Source organism: Phodopus roborovskii, unplaced genomic scaffold (genome assembly GCF_943737965.1).
Source record: "Phodopus roborovskii unplaced genomic scaffold, PHOROB, whole genome shotgun sequence".
Taxonomy (NCBI): Eukaryota; Metazoa; Chordata; class Mammalia; order Rodentia; family Cricetidae; genus Phodopus; species Phodopus roborovskii.
The window spans coordinates 60,036-80,580 of NW_026125151.1; the positions used below are offsets into that span (position 1 = coordinate 60,036).

At 41.2% G+C, this 20,545-nt stretch overlaps 1 protein-coding gene across 1 annotated transcript; it reads left to right on the forward strand.

Moving 5' to 3' along the window:
• The first annotated feature begins 1,405 nt into the window (after nucleotides 1-1,405).
• On the forward strand, nucleotides 1,406-18,237 carry LOC127226212 (coenzyme Q-binding protein COQ10 homolog B, mitochondrial-like). The gene is given in 7 exon segments (XM_051190153.1): nucleotides 1,406-1,525; nucleotides 6,032-6,152; nucleotides 6,154-6,182; nucleotides 7,389-7,446; nucleotides 7,448-7,582; nucleotides 9,607-9,708; nucleotides 17,182-18,237. Coding segments are annotated over 7 exon segments (723 nt in total). The 5' UTR covers nucleotides 1,406-1,415; the 3' UTR covers nucleotides 17,350-18,237.
• Nucleotides 18,238-20,545: the final 2,308 nt, after the last annotated feature.

The window sequence follows — 20,545 nt, forward strand, 5'->3', positions numbered from 1 at the left end:
TCACACCAACCACACTTCAGTGCTTTCCATGCAACTCACTGTGTAGTTAGTTCATCCTAGCCTGGAGTACCTTTTCTTTCAATCTCTCCAGTGCCACGATTACAGGCATGTACCATTATGCCCTACTCCCTTTTTTTTATCCTACATGATATGAAATTATCTGATACTGTACTGCATATCAATTTCCTTTTCTGCTTTGGATTTTACACTCTCTGAGGAGACAGACTCATTCATTTCTCCAGCAGCTAGTAAGTTCTTCAATATATTTGTTGCCTATGTTCAACTGAAAATCTTGTTTATTTCTCAAACTCTACTAACCAAATTGGAACCCACACAAAGATGGAAGGAGGGAAGGAATTTCACAAATCTGTCCTCTCTCTTTCTCTCTCTCTCACACCCACGCAGGCACTCATGCACGCCCGAATTATAAAATAAAACATACGTTTTTTAAAATGATGTTAGAACCAGCAAGAGGCTAAGTGGTTAAAATACTCGCCAAGTAAGCCTGTGAAATGAGTTCTATCCCTCGGGCCCAAGGTGGGAAGAAAATGGACTCTGACCTTCACACAACGATTGCCAAGTGTGCCCCCTCATAAATAAATATAATTTTTTTTCAGGTGTGTTAAAATAGTAAGTACTGCTCTAACTTTACGAGAAGCTAGGGACTACAAAGGTTAAACAAGTACTTGGGAACAAACAAAAAGTCATGGCCTCTCCAGTCCCGAAATGTGGCAATCAAGTTGTTGCTTTGTACGAAATGAGGGAAACCTCGTCCACAAAATCAACACCCAAACAAATGCTGTCCACATAGGAGAATGGCAGCTAGAATTGCCTAGTCCCGTGGCTTGTTCCTGGACAGCATGACTCGGAATTGCCCTCATTAACCTGGAACAACCCCTCAGGGTCAGTACACTAAGTACACCAGGTACTGTTTCAGACTTGACACGGTAAGATCTGCCAGGCTTGGCAGCAGGCGCCAGAACCTGCGGGGCTCAGCACGGGGCAGGTCACACGACGACCACGACGGACGGACAGGGACAGTTACATAATTAACCAGCTCCTGAGCTTCCTCCCGCTGCAGGGCGGGCCTCGCTAGCCCAGGCTCCAGACTCGGCCGGGAAAAGCTCCAGACAGCAACCAGGACTGCGGGTGAACTCAGCAGGAGGGAGGCACGGAACATTACATAAGTGCGCAGGCGCGTGGGCAGCAGCCCTGGGCGCGTGCGTCAGTCTGGCGTCAGCCTGGCGTCATGGGATGGGGGGTGGAGGGGGTAGAAACGAGTGGAAGGGGCGTGTCCTATTGCCCAGTGGGCCCTCGGATTGGCTGGGAGGTGCAGGAGCCCTCCCGCCGGGCGGGCTGAGGGCGGCGCCTCGGGCCCGGTGCCGGCGTTGGCTACCGGCTTCTCGCAGACGATCATGGCAGCTCGGGCCGGTCAGAGGGCGCTGGCCAGGGTGGTGTCGGGGTGCCGTCCGAAGTCGACCACCGTGGCGGAAGCAGCAGCGCGGGGGCCTGCGCGTAACATCAGGTAGCGAGCGGAGGTTTTCCGGGCGGCCGGCGCGGGGCGGGCCTGTGGCCGGGTCGCTGACCTTAGACTAGGCGCGGGGCTCGGCCGGGCCGGGAGAACTGGGGTGCGGCGCTCGGCCGGCCGGCCCGCGTGCACTTCGTGTTTTCGGGGTGAGTCAGCGACTAGACGGCCGTGGGAGCAGCTGAGAAGCAGCCGGGCCGCCTCCTGAAGTGGCCCGCGGGGGTCGGGAAAGTTTTTAACTGCGCCGACGTAGACGGCTCCCGGAGCCGTGGGAGGGAATGCGTGTCCTGGCGGTGAACCGCCTGGCTGGCAGACGCTTTCTCACTTGCCGCCCAGTTCTTTGACTCCGGCCACTCGGCCCTCGAAAAGTGAAACGCAGCCAACAAACAGGACCTGTTGGGTTTTTTCTTGTTTGTTTTGTTTTTTTTTTTTTTAACTTAGCTGTAACTTAGAGGTCCTGTAACCTTGAAGGTGGCTCTGCCTTCAGTGTTTTCCTGGTTGGCTCACTTACGGGGGTGAGGGGCTGTTGAGGAGACCTGAAGGGTATTGTAAGTTTACTATGTAGTTTTCTGTTACGGATAATACTGTAACAAATTGTTCTCAAAAATTAAAATTTTCTGGGCGTGGTGGTTCACACCTGTAATGCCGGCAGTGATGCTAAGGTAGGAGGATCGCTGTGAGTTCTAGACCAACTCAAGCTACAAAATGAGATTCTGTCTCAAGACCAAAAAGCAAACTTGATAGGTATATTTTACGGAGGAGAAAGCACAAATCTTGCTGAGCTCCAGGAGATTTCAGTTGAAGACTTTAAAATAGCAACAAAGAGGCGGGGCCTGGTACTTGAGGATGCCCTGGTCTGCATAATTAATTCCAGACCAGTCAGAACGACATGGTGAGATCCTGCCTCACAAACAAACAAAAAAGTATCAGCAGTGCTCCACCTCCAAACCCCACAGAATTATTTGTTGAAACTAAAGTGAAATCAGATAGTTTATCTTCAACACATAGCTTTCCAAGCAGGACATAACCTCCTCATACTTCAGATCTGCTTATATTACTCATTAAATGCCAGTTTGCTGTTTGTCCTTAGGATGTCCAGACCAGCCTGGGAAGTATTGAGAGACTGGATCTCAAAAAAAAAAAAAAAAGGCAACAAAAATGGTTTGTGAATAGATAAAAGTCATATCAGCTTGTGTTCTGCCCTTTATTACAATAGGTTATTTGAAAGAATAGTTTTCGGATATTAGTAATCAAAACTGTGTTTGCAGTGTGTTTCAGTATTCATTTGCTGGTTAACTTCATGAGCAGCTAATTGTGTGGCTCTCCACGTTGCAATTCTAGCCTCTAAGGGCAGGTGAATGGGAGGTGCCATGAACATGTTAACCAGCTCTACTACTTAGCTCTATACGCCTACCCCTTAGTAATGTGTGAAAATAGATGTGTTGTGTAACCAAAACAGGCATAGTGATCAGGAAATCTGTTAATGTTTTAAACATGAACAGTTTTCTTAAGAGTATGATCTCCAGAGGTGGTGGCAGGCAGCCATAGATAGCTACAGGGCATTAGTGAGTCCAGAAGACATTTATTTTGTATTGTCCTTCTTTAGCCTTTAGTTTTTAGGTTCTTTACTACCCGTTCTTCTGATGTGTTCCTCAAGCCTTGATGTGGGTGATACAAATGTCCCATTTAAGGCTGACTCAGTAGTCATTTGTGCTCGGTACTTTAGCTAGCTATGAGTTTCTGTATGCACTTCCACCCACTTGCGAAAAGAAACTTGTCTGACAGGCTGCATGTAGCAGTAGGCTGTGTGTATACATGTAAGTATTTAGAAAACAGTTTGACAACATGTTCATTTAGCAAAACAACAGTAATAAGTTCCATGCTAAGGCCTGTGACCTTCCAGATTCACAGTACTGGGCATGAATTTCTTCCTGTGGAGTAGGCCTCAGATCCAATCAGAAGAACACTCATTACCAAATAGTAGTCATGCCAGTATTGCACTATTGAGCACACTTTGCCTGCTAAGTTGATATTGTAGCTCACTGTATTCTCAGCTGGGTAATATTAGCGACTTGATCCATAACCTCCCTGCACTGTGAAAGTTTGCCATCAGTAGAGAGGAAGCTCCCAGCTCAGTTCCAGCTTGATCTTTCTATGTCTTGCAACTGTATAGTTAGTTTCCTCTTTGCTTATTGACTATATACATTTTGTGTGTGTGCACCCAGGGCTTCCTTTTAAATGAGGAGGGAACAGCATGCTATATGCATCTGACTTCTGTATGGGTTCTTGAGAACTGAGGTTCCCATGCTTGCATAACAGGAGCTTTACCCACTGGGCCATCTCTTCAGCCTGCAGTCCTGTTACTCCAGCCTGTCCTCCTGGCTTGTTACACCGCTCCTACATTGCTGTTGGTCTTCTCTGAGTTTGTTTTGTTTGAGACAGACTCTCATGTAGTCCAAGCTAACTTCAAACTCTTGTGTAGCCTTGGATGGCTTTAAGTCCCTGATCTCCCTAGTGCTGAAATTACAAGTGTGTGCCCCTAAGCCTGGATGCTTGTTTGTTGGTTAGACAGTCGCCTTGTCTGGATCTTTCCCAGTGCTGGGATTTCGGGTGTGTACTGCTGTGTCAGTTAGTTTCTGTATACTGCTAAGCTCTTTCCCTGCCACCTGGAATCCCCCCTCCCAACTTAGTTACATTATTTACATAGAATGAGCATGTTTCTATATTCACATTACCATTGAGCTATAGCCCCAACCCATTTTTATTTTGAGTCAGACTTTCACTAAATTTCCCAGGCTGGCCTTGAACTCAAGATCTTCTTGCCTTAACCTCCTGAGGATTACAGACCTGTGCCGCTAAGCAGTCCTACTTCTCATATAGCCACTACAACAAGACTTCCAGAACTTCCAGGGACACCTTATGTAAAGACTCTGATCATGACTCCACACCCATTTGTTTTTAGCACTTTAAGGAAAATTTGTGTTGTGTCTTTGTGTATATGTGTGTGGTGAGTGTGTGAGGGTCAGAGGACAATTTGGTGGAGTTGGTTCTCTCCTTTTGCCTTTACATGGGTTTCAGGATCACCGGGTTTTTAAGTTAATGTCTTTACCTGCAGAGCATTTTTGCTGATCCCCCGACTTTTATCTTTTTTTTTTTTAACTTTGTGTGTATATGTGGGTCTGTATGAGTATGTACACATGAGTGTGGGTGCTGTCAGAGTCCAGAAGAAGATTCAGATCCTCTGGAGCAGGTCATTGTGAGCTGCCCAGTTTGGGTTCTGAAAACTGAACTCGGGTGTCTGTGGGAATAGTATATACTGTTAAAGGATGAACCATCTCTAGCCCACACATTTTTTTATTTTTTGAAGAGTTTTATTTTCAATTATGTTTCTGTATCTGTATGGAAATGTATGTGTGTGTGTACAGGTGCCCTTTGAATTCCTAGCTATGGTGTAATCTTTGAAAGGCTTATATTTGTTCTGTTTACTGTGATAATCTGTAGTGATTAGCAATCAAGCCCAGAATAAGAGCCTGTGTATATGTGGACTAAGAGCTTACCAGTATGTGGACCAATAGTGTTGAGTAGTATAAAATAGTTATTCAGTAAGCTTGTTAGATAAAAGTGAACAAAGCTAGAGATATAACTCAATGGTTAAGAGCACTGATGACTCTTCCAAGGTCCTGAATTCAATTCTCAGCTTACAACCATCTATAATGGGATCTGATGCCCTCTTCTGGCGTGCAGGCATACATGCAGGCAGGGCACTCATACATAAATCAATTTCTTAAAAGGGTGAACATAAGCATACTTGGCGTCTGACATAGGCTCACCTCAAACAGCTACCACTTTGTAACAGGATATACTGTAACACATGCATGCTGAAACAAATGATTAGGAAGTCAGAGGAGCAGCAACTCTGACAGCACCAGAATTCAGATCTGAAACTGAGATCTGATTTAGATCTCACTGGTGTGGCAGGAAACAACTTGGATGTTTCTGAGTGAACTGGGTAATAAATGGAGAATATAGAAGCAAGCCTATATGTGTTTTGCAGTACATAGCTGCCATCTGAAAGCCAGCTTCTGAGAAGATAACATTTGTTCCAGAAGCTTCTAACCACACTGTCAGTTGTTGTTTCAGTTTTATTCTTTTAATTTAAATTTACTCATTTATATTTTATGTATGTTGGTGTTGTACCTGCATGTAAGTCTGCGTGGGGTGTCGGATCCCCTAGAACTGGGGTTATAGACAGTTGAAAGCTCCCACATGAGTGGTGGGAATTGAACCTGGGTCCTCTGGAAGAGCAGCCAGTGCTCTTTTCCTCTGAGCCACCTCCCCAGTCCCTGTTCTAATTTTCTTTATGTTACTTAGAAGTTTATCTTTCTGAATCTATGCCTGTGTTTTCAGCACTACTCTAAAATTGCAAACTCTTCTGAAATATAATTGCTTTTTATAATGCCTGTATAGTTTGTGTTTAATTTTTGTCTTAAATATTATTGTTTTTAGATACTTAGCTTCCTGTGGTATACTGATGAACAGAACTCTTCCACTGCATACCTCAGTTTTGCCTAAAGAGATCTACGTAAGAACATTCTTCAAAATCACTGCGCCATTAGTAAATAAACGAAAAAGAGTACTCAGAGAGAAGAATTATAGGGTTTGTATATAATAGTAATTTTATTAAGAGCACACATATTTTCTGTAGAGTGATATGCTGCTTTCTTTCTGGGTTATCTTCCTGTAGATCAAACTGCTTTTTGTAGGTTAATCTGTCCATAACCCTTGCTGCTTTATATATACTTATTGGATAAAAGTAACCTTGATACTTAAGGAAATAATTTATGATTTGCATCTTTGTTATTCCTTCATGATTGTTAGACTAAAACATATATGAAGATTCAAATTTGGTGTAATCCAAAATGCTTTTAAGACAGGAGTTTCTCTGTGTAGCCCTGGCTGGCCTTAAACTGAGATATCTGCCTGCCTCTTCCTTCTAAGTCCTGAGATTAATAAAGGTATGCAGCAGTACTGCCCCGCCCAAAATATCCTTTTGTAATTTAAGATTAATTATAATTTTATGGTGGGTTATAGTTTAACTGTGTCCAGGATCTGTTTGTTTATTTGGTTTTTTGAGACAGGGTTTCACTGTGTCACACTGGGTACCCTGGTACTTGCTGTGTTAGCTCAAAATGGGTTTGAACTCTTGGCAATTCTCCTACCAGAGCCTCTTGAGAGGATTGTAGTCTTGTGCTCCTATGTTTTCCTTGCCTTATGAGCAAGAATAATAAATATCTGGCTCCCAGGTTTTTACATATATTCAGAGTTTTATTGTTATTTGGTCATTGTCTTAGTTGCTGTTCTATTACTATGAAGAGACACCATGACCAAGGCAACTCTTAAAAAGACATTTCATTGGGACTGGCTGACAGTTTCAGAGGCTTAGTCCATTGTCACCATGGCAGCAGGTATGACAGGAATGGTGCTTTAGAAATAGAAATGGTTGAGAGCTACATCCCAGTTTGCAAGCAGAGAGAGCCTGGGTCTCTCAAAGCCTAACCCTAGTGACACTCTTCCTCCAATAAGGCCACACCTGCTCCAGTAAGGCTCCTTACCTTCTAATTGTCCAAATCCTTCTCAAATGCACCACTCGTGATGACTAAGCTTTCAGATATATGAGTCTGTGGAGACTGTAGTTATTGTGACCTCTTCCATTTGCATATTTACAGTCCTTTCACTTTCTCTATTGTTTGAACAGTGTGGTTCAGTATGTGTACCAAATGACTTATGACTGTTTCATTTATATTCTGTTTAAACTCATATTTCATAGAATCTGTTGTTAATATTATTTATTTCTCTTCTTAAGATACTCAATGCAAGAAATGTACGATGTAGTATCAGGAATGGAAGATTATAAGCATTTTAGTTCCTTGGTGTAAAAAATCAGAAATAATATCTAGGAGATCTGGGTATTGTAAAACCCGATTAGAAGTTGGGTTTCCGCCTGTTTTGGAGCGATATACTTCAGTTGTAACCTTGGTAAAACCACATTTAGTAAAGGTAAGTTTATTTTTTGGTTTTGTTTTGCTTCAAAATTCTCTACATGTTTATTATACTAAGTGAGTTAAATAATATGTAATAGATTAAAAGATACTTCTAGTAAGAGGAGGGGGAAAACCATTTATTATATTTCCTAATTATGTTAATTTATACAACATTAGCATTATTCTTTACAAATAGAAGTTGGAATAAAATTTGGAAATGAGAAGGTTGGGTTTTTTTCTGTTTTACTTCTGCTGATAACTACTGAATTATAAAACAGATCATTTGGAAATGAGAAATATTTTCATCTTTGCACTATTAAATTAGGATATGTTATTTTAAAAAAGGATATGAGAGCACTTACCTGCAATCTTAACAGTAAAAGAGGGTCAGGCAAGTGGATTGTGAATTTGAGGCTAGAAAATAAAATGTAATTTATTTGTTAATTTTCAGCATATTACTTTACCACACACATTTTTCCCCCCCTCCTGAAACAGGGTTTCTCTGTATTGCTTTGGAGCCTGTCCTGGAACTCACTCTGTAGACCAGGAGATCCACCTGCCTCTGCCTCCCAAATACTAGGGTTAAAGGCGTGTGTCTTCACCATCTCCAGGTTCAGTTTTTTTTTTTTTTTTTTTTTTTTAAGTTAGAGGAGAAGTGGTAAGACAGTGAAAGGCCAAAGAAAGTTAAAAGGAGCCAGGCTGTGGTAGCACACGCTTTAATCCCAGCACTTGGAAGGCAGAAACAGGCGGATCTCTCTTGAGTTTGAGACCAGCCTGGTCTACAGAAAAGCAAGTTAAAAGAATAAATGTGGAGCAGCGAGATGGCTCAGTGATTAAGCTGCTCTTTCAGAGGACTTGGTTCAGTTCCTGCCAGTTCCTACAGAGTGGCTTGCAACTGTCTGTAGCTACAGTTCTAAGTGACCTGATGCCCTCCTCTGACTTCTGTGGGTACCAGGCATGTGTGTGGCGCACAGACATACAGACAGATGAAACAATTTTTCCTAGAAATGTGTACCAGCTACTTTATGAACATGTCAGCCATTTCAGAGTGATGACATAAGATATATGTTATTTTCCAACTTAAAGAAACATGGCGTAGTATATTACTGTTCATGATCACCTGTAAGTAGAACTGAAAATGAGGTTTTTAAAAACCACTTCCTGAGGTAGGTGGTTTGCCCAGTTGGTAAAGAACTTACTGTCAAGCATAAGGACCTGAGTGTGACTCCCCAGCACTGAGAGTGGTGTTGTGTGGAATGTGATCCCCAGTCCTGGAAGGCAGAGGCAGCTGGGTCTCTGAAGTTCAGATGGACAGACCGAGGTTCAGGGAGGCTGTTTTACTTCCTTATGGCTGTGTCCGCTCACCTGACATGAAATGGTGTAAGGGAAGAGGAAGTCATTCTGGCTCACAGTTCAAGTGACCTTACCTTGTGTCAGAGAAAACATGGCAGCTGGTGAAGTCATGGCAGCAGAAGCTTGAGGTCCATGGGCCACACAGCTTCTGCAGTCAAGAATCACGTCAATGGATGCTGGTGCTTCACTTTCTCCTCCTTATTCAGTACAGGACACCAGTTACGGGACTCATGCTGCCCACATTTAGGGTGGGCCTTCATGTGGACCTAATCCCATAATCCTCTTTAGATGTGCCAGAGATTTGTCTCCAAAGTGATAGTACATCACAGAGACCCTGTCTCAAAAAGATGGCTAGTGATTGAGGAGGACACCTGTGGTCAACACACATGAGCAAGTACATCCCACACACACTGTTCCGTTGGTAAAGGAGTGAAACCCAATATGGCTCAGTAGCATAGTGGGTGAGCACATGAGAGAGAGAACAGCTGACAGTCTGTTCCTAGAGGAAGAGAAAATGGCTAACCTTGTAAGAAGTTGTTACTCCTTGTACCAAGCTACTAAGCAACTTCATCTCTTGTATTCTGAGCTGATAGAGAGAATTACTTTTCAAGGAAATAAGCCCCAGTCATGGTAGATTCCTGCTCATATGAAAAATATTTTTTTTTTTTTTTCTTTCCATTGTTCTAGGCGTCTTGTACTGATGGGAAACTTTTCAATCATTTGGAGACTATTTGGCGTTTTAGCCCAGGTCTTCCTGGCTATCCAAGAACTTGTACCTTGGATTTTTCAGTAAGTCTCTTATAAAGTTCTTGTTTATAGCTTTCAAGGGTCTCTTCTATCTTTCTATCATGTGGGTCCTGGAAATTAAACTCAGGTCATCAGGTTTGATGTTAAGTGCCATCAAGCCATCTTGCCAGCCCCAATTTATGCTTTTTGCTTTGTTTTGTTTCAGGCAGGGTTTTGCTTTGTAGCCTAAGCTGGACTGCAGTTTACTGCATAGCTTGAGCTGACCTCAACTTCACTATTATCCTTCAACCTCCTGAGTGCTAGGATTACAGCAGATACATCACCTATAGCTAATAATGCCCTTTTTTGGTTGTTTGTTTTTTTTGTTTTTTTTGTTTTTTTTTAAGACAGGATCTGACTGTAGCTCTGGCTATCCTAGAACTCAGCTTATTGACCAGGTTGGCCTTAAACTTACAGAAATGTCTGCCTCTGCCTCCTGAGTGCTGGGATTAAAGGTGTGCACTATCACTGCCTGGCTCCAGTAGTTGTTTTCAGTGCAGGAAGTCATACTCATGTTTTCAAGATGGCTTAATTAGTGAACCAAAGTGTTACTTTAATTTTTATCACTAGGGCAGTGTGGATTCAGAAGTAGAAAAGCCACTGATTACACAGTATGTTCCTACATCTTTGAGTGTTTCAGATCCTCTTATGTATTGAGCTTTCTGCCAACAGCAAAAGCTGCAGAGATTTTTTTTTTTTTTTAAACTATAAAATGAAGACTGGGTAGATACCCTGATTAATCATCAAGTACTGGAAAACAGACCAGCCAAACCAAATACTTGTCATTTCACTGTGTTCAATACTAAAAACATTTAAGCCTTGTTAGATGTTTAATACGTTACATATTAGATGCAGAAATCAAATTCAAAAGAGACTGGGGGGCGGGTTGGAGGGATAGCTAAGTAGTTAAGAGCACTAATTGCTCTTCCAGGGGACCTAGGTTCAATTCCCAGCAACCACATGGTGGCTCACAACCATCCAGAGTGGGATCTAATACCTTCTTCTGGCATAAGGTCATATATGCAGATAGAGCACTTGTATACATAAAAAATAAATAAAAGAGACTCTAAGGACTGCTGGCAGGTGTGATGTTGCCCGCCCGCCTTTAATTCTAACACTGAGGATGCAAAGGCAAGTGATCTCTATGATCTTGGGACCAGTGTGGTTTACATAGCAAGTGCTTACATAGCAAGTTACGGGCCAGCCAAGACTGCATAATGAGACCCTGTATCATAAAAATAAATAAGTAAATGATCTAGAGACTCCTATTGTCTTGTTCATATCACTTTTTATAGGCAGACTTTTCTGTCCCGCCAGCCAATTCCTATATAACTAACTACACAGAGACTTACTATTAATTGTAAATGTTCAACCAATAGCTCAGGCTTGTTACTAGCTAACTCTTACAATTTAAATTAACCCATTTCTGTTAGTCTATATGCTGCCCTGAGGATCATTTACCTCATCTGTGTATGTACTTTCCATCCTGCTTGTTCTACGACTCATGGCATTACTTGGTTCTCCAACTCCAGCATCCTTAGTCTGGTTCTCCTTGACATATTCACACAATGTAAATGAATATTAACACATTTCCCCATTTTTGTCTAAATAAAAAGAAAGGTTTTAACTTTAACATAGTAAAATTATGTACAACAAAAACAGTTATCAAGTAAATTATAGTTACAGTATTCAGTCCATTTGTACTTGGCATATTTAAAGAGAATATTGTATCTTATCTTTGTGAGTTTAAATATTTATACTTAATTTACCTTGTTTTATAACTAAGGAAAACTTTAAATCTATTAGTCTAATTCTCTCAAAGACCCCAGAAGGGTCTTTTTATCTAACAACAAGGACATCTGGCTGCCTCGACAATCACCAAAGTTCTTCTGTAATGTTGGGGCATCCAACTTTGGCCTAAAGGCCTAGTATATGTGACAGACAAAAAAAAAAAAAAAAAAAAAAGCACAAAATTTTTGAAGGATTGTCCTACCTTGTCTTGGCAAAGTTTGGTAGTCATTTTTGTTTGTTTGCATCCTGCTGGTCCAGTTTGGACAATATACTATCAGCAATTGAGGAAGGCAGTTTCTTTGCCTAAATGACTAGCTTTTGCCATAAAGAAAACAAACTCCATATGGAGTTTCTTCATGCCTTCTCATCTTCTCTGAAGTAGATTGGTGCTGCCAGGAGCAGACATGTCTCATTGTCATGAGAAGCCTTAGGTTACTAAAACAACTTAAATGCCATATTCCATAGATCTCTTAAGTGTCTGAAGAGTACCTGTCTATCTAAAATATATCTCTGTTTGACCTTGAAAATATACCTAACATGACTATAAATTTGACTATTATAGATGACTATTAATCTTTATTTCTTAATTATATATTACATTTTTTAATGAGCTGCATAAACACAATACCCTAAATAAGAGTTTAGGGTATACATACATTATTGTAACACTACCAAAAGCCATACAAATGTAAAATATTTTGAGATTAATAGTTGTTTTTTTTTTTTTATTAAAATAGATTCAGTAATCTATTTTTGCTATCATTCCTATATCATATCCTATTTTTCCCTCTACAAAGAGATCTTTGAATTTAACACTTTTGTTAACTTTTTTTGACTATGACCATTAACAACTTACAAACAATTCCCCTAAATAATGACAAACATTTCATAATGCATTGAATAACCAAAACCTACTCATACCCCATTTCTTGAGAATGTGGGCATCATTCTTTAGACTACTTCCTGTTTTGGGGAGGCACCGGTATTTTGGGAGAAACCTTGAGAAAATCAAGATAGTGGTTAAGTCTTGGCTGAAGTATTCGGTGAGGCTGGACTATCTCAGCCAGCAGCCTTGAAGCTGTTCTAGATGTAGACCTCTAAGGAAGCTGCAATGAGGTGCTCTGAGATGTTGCATTATCTGGACCATCCATTTTTATTGGTGTCTAGTCCCTGTGTTCTGAAAATACACAAACTTTAATGGTAACATACATAACTGTATTTACAAGTATAGGCTGTATTGTACACAAGTTAGCTGAATACGATATTTTGTTTTATGTTTGACCAAGTAAAATATATGTTGTGTGTTTTGTAGTATTTCTTGGTTTATACCTTTATGTCTGAAGCCATGATTTTCAGGGGGTCTTCCTCAATCAAACCTGGTCCATACCAACCTGGAATGAATCCACAGCTTCTCATTTCCTATGGAAATAAATGCATAACCTCACCCTCAAAGCAACACACCTTTTGACTTCAATTTGAAGTTAAGATATTTTTAAAATATATTGGTTATATTGGTTGTTTAATCTAAGCAATTGTTTATGAGCAGCTGTCATTTGTTCATCAATTAAGAGACAACATAATGACATATAGGATCCAGAATCTCTGTGTGCTTTCTATCTTTACTTGGCTTATTTTTTTTATTACTATTATTTTACTCTGTTTTTTGCTTTTTTTTTTTTTTTTGTTTCCAAGACAGAGTTTCTCTGTAGCTTTAGAGTCTGTCCTGGAACTTGATCTGTAGACTAGGCTGGCCTTGAACTCACAGAGATCCACCTGTCTCTTCCTCCAGAGTGCTGGGATTAAAGGTACGTGCCACTCCTTTTTTAAGGACTTTATTATTTTTAAACTATTTTTAATCTATGACTGTATACTTTTCTCTTTTCCTCCTAAATCTGTATGCATTGTATGCATTTTTAAACCCATTGTAACCCATTTTAGAGGTTTCTTTTGTCTGACTATCTGTATTGTTTTCTGTTTTCTGTTCACATGAGACGAATGTTAAACTGCTATGTCAGCTGCCAACACTGCTCAGTTAGTGAATGGCAGGATATGTGTCTTTGTACTGCAGCCAGCATGAGAGACTAGGAAGCTGTGTTCAGCTGTATTTTTGTGAGTTTAGAATTTTTTTTCAACTTTCTTAGGTCTTAATGTGGATGTAGGTTCCAGCTGTTTGGGTGTTCCACCAGCCAAATAACCGCACAGACTTGTTATTAATTATAAATGCTCTGCCAGTAGCTCAGGTTTGTTACTAGCTAACTCTTACAATTTAATCCATTTCTACTCATCTGTGTGCTGCCCTGGTCTCCTTTATCTCATGTGTGTACTTCCCATCCTGCTCCCTCTGCCACTTGTGGTGTCCCCTCTCAGTTCTCTGATCCACCCTTCTCCCCAGTGTCCTTTTAGCCTGGTTCTCCTGCCTAACCTTATCCTGCCTAGCTATAGTCTAACCTTATCCTGCCTAGCTATAGCCTAACCTTATCCTGCCTAGCTGTAGCCTAACCTTATCCTGCCTAGCTATAGCCTAACCTTATCCTGCCTAGCTATAGTCTAACCTTATCCTGCCTAGCTGTAGTCTAACCTTATCCTGCCTAGCTATAGTCTAACCTTATCCTGCCTAGCTGTAGTCTAACCTTATCCTGCCTAGCTATAGTCTAACCTTATCCTGCCTAGCTGTAGCCTAACCTTATCCTGCCTAGCTATAGTCTAACCTTATCCTGCCTAGCTGTAGTCTAACCTTATCCTGCCTAGCTGTAGTCTAACCTTATCCTGCCTAGCTATAGCCTAACCTTATCCTGCCTAGCTATAGCCTAACCTTATCCTGCCTAGCTGTAGCCTAACCTTATCCTGCCTAGCTGTAGTCTAACCTTATCCTGCCTAGCTGTAGTCTAACCTTATCCTGCCTAGCTATAGCCTAACCTTATCCTGCCTAGCTATAGTCTAACCTTATCCTGCCTAGCTATAGTCTAACCTTATCCTGCCTAGCTATAGTCTAACTTTATCCTGCCTAGCTATAGTCCAGTTAGCTTCTTTATTAAACCAGTCACAGTGATATACATTCACACATTATAAAGGAATATTCCATAACTTTTGCTGTAATAAATTTAAGCCATTTCTAACTGCCTTCCCATTTGTAAATGAGTTTTCTCTGTGCCTGTAATTCAGTCATTAAATTATAGGAAATGGTGATTTAGCATAAATGTCACACTAATTTTTCAGCTCATGAGTTACTTTCATTAATGAGAGTCAGGACATACTTCTGAATTACTTCCAGTAATGAGAGCCAGGGCATACCTCTAATTCTAGCACTGTTGAGGCTTAGTCAAGAGGATCACAAGTTGAAGGTCAACTATAGCTGTACAGTTAAACGTTCTCAATTTTTTTTTTTTTTTTTTTTTTACTAATTATCCCCTGTATGATGTCCTGGTTACCATCTAAAAGTTGGCATTAATAGGACAGTTGGTAATTTGAACAGTCTACCCTTTAGATCATAGCATTTATTTCCTAGCAACTGGTGGTTTTCTGATTTTGAATAACTATACTGTAGCTATATAGTTATAAGACAGGAAACTTTGGGGTGATGAGTATGTGAAAGTCCTTATATTGTTTCTGCTACTTTATTTTCTTTTTACAAATAGAAGGTTATTTTATTACATTTTCATTTATTGTGTGTGTGAAAGGCAGAGAACAACTAGAGGGAGTCAGTCATCTGCTTCCACTATGCAAGTCCTGAGGATGAAAGTGAGGTCATCTGGCAGCGGGTGCTCTTACCCACTGAGCCATCTCAGCACATATGAAAGTTAGCTGGGCAGTGGTGGCATGTGCCTTTAATCCCAGCACTTGGGAGGTAGAGGCAGGTGTCTGTGAGTTTGAGGCCAGCATGGTCTACAGAGAGAATTCCAAGATAGCCAAAGCTATTACACAGAGAAACCCTAACTAGAAAAAACAAAACAAACAAAAATTTAAATTATTTCTTTTTTACAGCACTGGGGAGGCAAAGGCAGGTGGATCTCTCTGAGTTCCAAGCAAGCCTGGTCTATAGAGCTAGTTCCAGGACAGATTCCAAAACAATACAGAGAAATCCTGTCTGGGGGGGGCGGAGGCTGGAGCCAGACTTAGTAATGGTATAGGCCTATACTCCCAACTGCTGAGAAGGCTAAGTCAAGAAGATCATGAGTTACATATCTGCACTCAGTGTGTTTGAGTCTGGCCTAGACGACTTAGTGAGAGGTCCCAGTATAAAGGGAAAAGGTTAGGACTTAGGATGTGTCTCACTGGAAACTCTAGATTTAATACCCAGCATTGCAGTCAGTTGATAGAGGAAAGTTAAAGTATTTTATAATTTTATAAAACTGTTGTTTACAGTAACTGCCTTAAATTCTATCCAGAACAACAGAATACTAATAAAGTTCTGACTCTTTGGCTGCCTGGTTTGTGGATGACATGCCTGTGCTTACACAGGCCATATCTACTCCCTTCTGTTACTTCATAGGAATGAATGGTAACTGTCAGAGCAGTCACTTCTGTTTCCTTTTGTGGAGAAGGCTGCATGTAAAGCCAAGTGTGTTGATAAGAAATCAGAATAGTTTTGGCAAGATTCGGAGACTTGAGTTCAGTTGCCAGCCAGGACCTACATGGTGGAGAGAGAACTTGTTCTAGCAGATTGTCCGCTGACCTCTACGTATGCTCTCCTAAGCTGGCATGGTGACTCAAATGATAAAGGCAGGTGTAGTCAAGACTGATAACCTGAGTGAGTTCAGTCCCTAGGATGTGGTGAAAGGAAGGTTGTCCTCTGACTTCCATTGCATGCCATTGTGTAACTGTGCACATTCACACATACACTAACATTCACACTTACACTAAAATAAATGTGAAAGGTTTTTTTGGGTTTTTTTTTTTTTTTTTTTGGTTTTTCGAGACAAGGTTTCTCTGTATTTCTTTGGAGCCTGTTCTGGAACTAGCTCTGTAGACTAGGGTAATCTCGAACTCACAGAGATCTGCCTGCCTCTGCCTCCCTAGTGCTGGGACTAAAGATGTGTGCTACCAATGCCTGGCAAATGTGAAAATTTTTAAATTTTAATTTGGCAAAGCTATTCCCTGTCTTCTCCCTCTTACTACAGAAGCTAGTGAAACATTTTGCCCTAAAGTAAGGTTCCTTGATCTTATTTACTCAGGTCATTGTAAGAGCTGTTGTTAGTTACCGCAAAAAAAGGATCCCACCTTCCAGTGGATGCCAGATCTCCCCTGGAGGTAGCCCACACAACTGCACCTTAGATAGCCAGTTTATAGTCTGAACTCTCCTAACTAGAAATACAGCGGAAGAAATAGTTGCTTTGCCCTGTAGTGCTAAGGTTTGGGCAGTGTTTTGTGTTTGTTGGGCAGGTGTTTTACCACTGGGCTACATCACCAGACCTTTTAAAAAAGCCTTGCACTCACTCTAGCCCAGGCAAGACCTGAAAATGGATCTCTGGAGTAACTGGAATTGCAGGCCTATAGCACCATGGCTAGCTTTTTTGCTCAGCCCTTCTTTAGTTTTACAGCTCAGGCTGTCCTAAAACTTGCTTTGTATACTAGGCTGGTTTTAAATTCCCAGTACTCCTGCTTCAGCCTCCTGAATGCTAGGATTATAGAAATGTGTCATTATGCCTAGCAAATATGTGTGAAATAATTTTTAACATTTTCTTGCAGGTTTCTTTTGAATTCCGCTCGCTTCTGCACTCTCAGCTTGCTACACTGTTCTTCGATGAAGTTGTGAAACAAATGGTAGCTGCCTTTGAAAGAAGAGCATGTAAACTGTATGGTCCAGAAACAAACATACCTCGGGAGTTAATGCTTCATGAAATTCACCATACCTAACGGGAAAATAAGAACTGGCACCACCTACTTTTGACTAGTTCGTTCACTTTCAGGAAGTCCTCTCACGGTCCACTCAGAAGTCAGGAAGCATTTGTTAAGCCTGCCTTAATCCTAAGCCCACTTGCTCCATTGAAAATGTGTGCATTGAATATGGACCCTCTTGTACATAGAATTATTTCTTCTTCAATCAAGTGTAACTCAAAGGAATGTGTACATTCACAGGTTCTGCTCTTGTAATAGTGGCTGTCATCACCGTTACTAGGATACTGCATCCCTTATTTGAGTGGGAAGTGAAACTAACACATCTTTTAATTAATTCCTTATGTGAAAGGTTAGCTGAGAAACAATATGTGTTATATTAACCCTATCATGTTTAAGTTATTAGGTTCAGGTTATTTGTAACTTATTGTTATTGGGCCTGCCATATGGCTTAGGATATTTGAGTAATCATATATTTAAGACTTTGATTTAAAGTACTGCTAATGAAGTCTTAGCACTTTGATATTTTTAGTTGTGCTTATGGGTAGCAGGAAATAATTCAGTGTAGTTGGGAATTTGCTCCTAGATGCACTGAGTAGGTTTTTGTTGTTTTTTTTTTTGTTTTTGGTGAGTGGTCCAGAGCTCCAAGCTACTTTTCTAAACATTTGAAACCTTCCCTCAGGTGCTTTGTGTGCACTTTCAAAATGCTAATTTAGTGTCAAAATTTTGTCTGCCGCTATAGGCAGCATATAAATAGTTAATGAATATGCCTCCATCACTGCATATCCCATTTTCTATTTATTGTGCATATTCACTTTTGATAATATTCTAAACTGATATTTTTTTTTAAACAAATCAATGTAGGTGCTGAAGTCGTGACTTAATAAAGTTAATTTGTTTATTTTTGTATAGTGACTTTGATTATTTACATCTTTTCTGTATTGTTTCAATATCTATTCTGAAAGATGGCCTAGTTTGTGGCCCTGTTGCTGTTGTAAACACCATGAGCAAAAGCCCTTGTGAGGAATGTGTTTATTCAGCTTACAGGTCACAAGGGCAGGAGCTAGAGGCAGGAACTGAAGCATGGACTGGGAGTGCTGCTCCTGGCTTGTTCCCAGGCTCTCATTCAGCTGGTTTTCTCGGACTATGAAGACTCACCTGCCTGGGAGTGACACCATCCATAGTCACTCGGTCCTCCTACATCAAATATCTGTCAAGAAAATGTCTCGCATACGTACTCAAAGGCCAATCAGATGTCCACAATTCTTTAACTGATACTCCCTCTGCCCAGGTGACTAGGTGTGTCAAGTTGACAACCATAGCAACATATCTACAGTACTATAGAACTTCATGTCTTAAAAATAGTTTCATGGGGTTGGAGAGGCGACTTGGAGCTTGAGAGCACTAGCTGCTTACTCTTCCAGAGGTCTTCAGTTCATTTCCCCACATGTGGTTCACAACCATCTGTAATGAGATCTGGTGCCCTCATCTGACCTGTAGGCAGACAAGTAGGCAGAACACTGTACAGGGGGCTGGAGAAATGGCTCAGTGTTTAAGAGCACTTCAGGAGAACCCAGGTTCAATTCCCAGAACCCACATGGCAGCTCACAACTGTTTAACTCCAGTTCCAGGGGATCTGACACCCATGGCAAAACACCAATGCACATAAAATTTAAAAATAATAAATATAAAATTTCTTTCATGGGTGCAGTATTTGTCCTTGATTTGGTCCTCAGCACTTGCCTAAACAACAAAAAAACCTTCTATAGAGGCTGACTAAACTCATTCTGTCTTTAATCAGTTGTCATCTCCCCTCCTTTCGCTCTGTACTAAGTCACCTCTTCCTACTAAACTTGTAGTCATGATGCTTTCAACTTTACACAGTGCTTGTGGGAGTTTGCTCAGTAGTCTGTATGTGTTGTCCTCTTAGGCCCTGGCTGTGCAGGAACTCATGCTATCTACTCACAAGGCTTACTCTTGCTTTTAACAAGTGAAACAGGCTCTTCCCACTTGCACATGTCAAGAGAAAAATGCCCCATGCATTTGATTGGGGTATCTGGTTCGTTTTGGTGGGGTATCAGGCAGGCCTGGGATTCACTTATGTGACACAGGAGATGTTCTCATGACTGAGGCTGTGGACCGGCTTCCCAAATACTAAAAGTATAGGTGTGAGCCACCATCCCTGTTTGTGTTCTTTTGTTATTTTATGTTCTTGGTGTGTTTGGGTGCATGTGTGCATATGGTCCTCTGCAGTTGACATTGAATGTCTCTCCAGAGGGCTCTTCATGCTATTGTGACAGAATCTGGAACTCACTGATTCCAGCTAGTCGAGCTAGACAGAATGTCCTAGGATACCTGTCTTTCCCTCTCAAGTGCTGGAATTAGAGATGCTGTCTTCCCTGCCTGACTTTTTACATGCATGTTAGAGATAGGAATGTTGGTCCTCATGTATGTATTGCTAGCATTGTATGTTTCAAACCATCACGCCAGCCCTGTAGGGAGCATACTACTAATACTACATCCTACTGCTATTTTGCTAAATAGACACTTTGTCAGATCGCCTTCTACATACTTGTTTTTACCTATAGACGTGTGCCACTTTTCATCACAGCAACTTGCTTTTTTTTTTTTTTTTTTTTTTTGCCATGGGTGGTGATGAGTGCAGACTCATAACTTCAGAGAGCTGAGAATAAGTGACTCCAGTGCTCTACCCTAAATGGGGCATCTGTATTATCCACTCCAAGGCTTTAGTGAACATCTTGCTAAAAAGAGTGGAAAGACGGTATGAGCTTGGAGATGGGGAAGGATGCTGAATGTCTGGGCAAGACATGATTTGCACTCAGGAACTCAACTGCACAAGTTGAAGGACATCCACATTCCATCATGGGTGGGGAGGGGCTCCTGACAAACTATTGGTAACTGATGATTGCAGAGAGGGGCCTTCATTTTCTTCACTGTGTAGCCACTGGTAAGCTGCTCATGATCCAGTAAAAAAGTAAAAAACTCCCTAAGCTGTATTTATGCAAGCAACCTTAAGTAAACTCTGGGTCACCAAAACTATGCCAGAGAGGTGCAGGGGAACAACCACTTGTTAGAAGATTTCATGGAAAAGATAGGGAGTGAGAGGGTAATGGGGATTGTTATATGCATGTATGCAATCCCAAAAGGGCTGGAGAGATGGCTCAGAGGTCTGAGAACTGGCTGCTCTTCCTGAGGA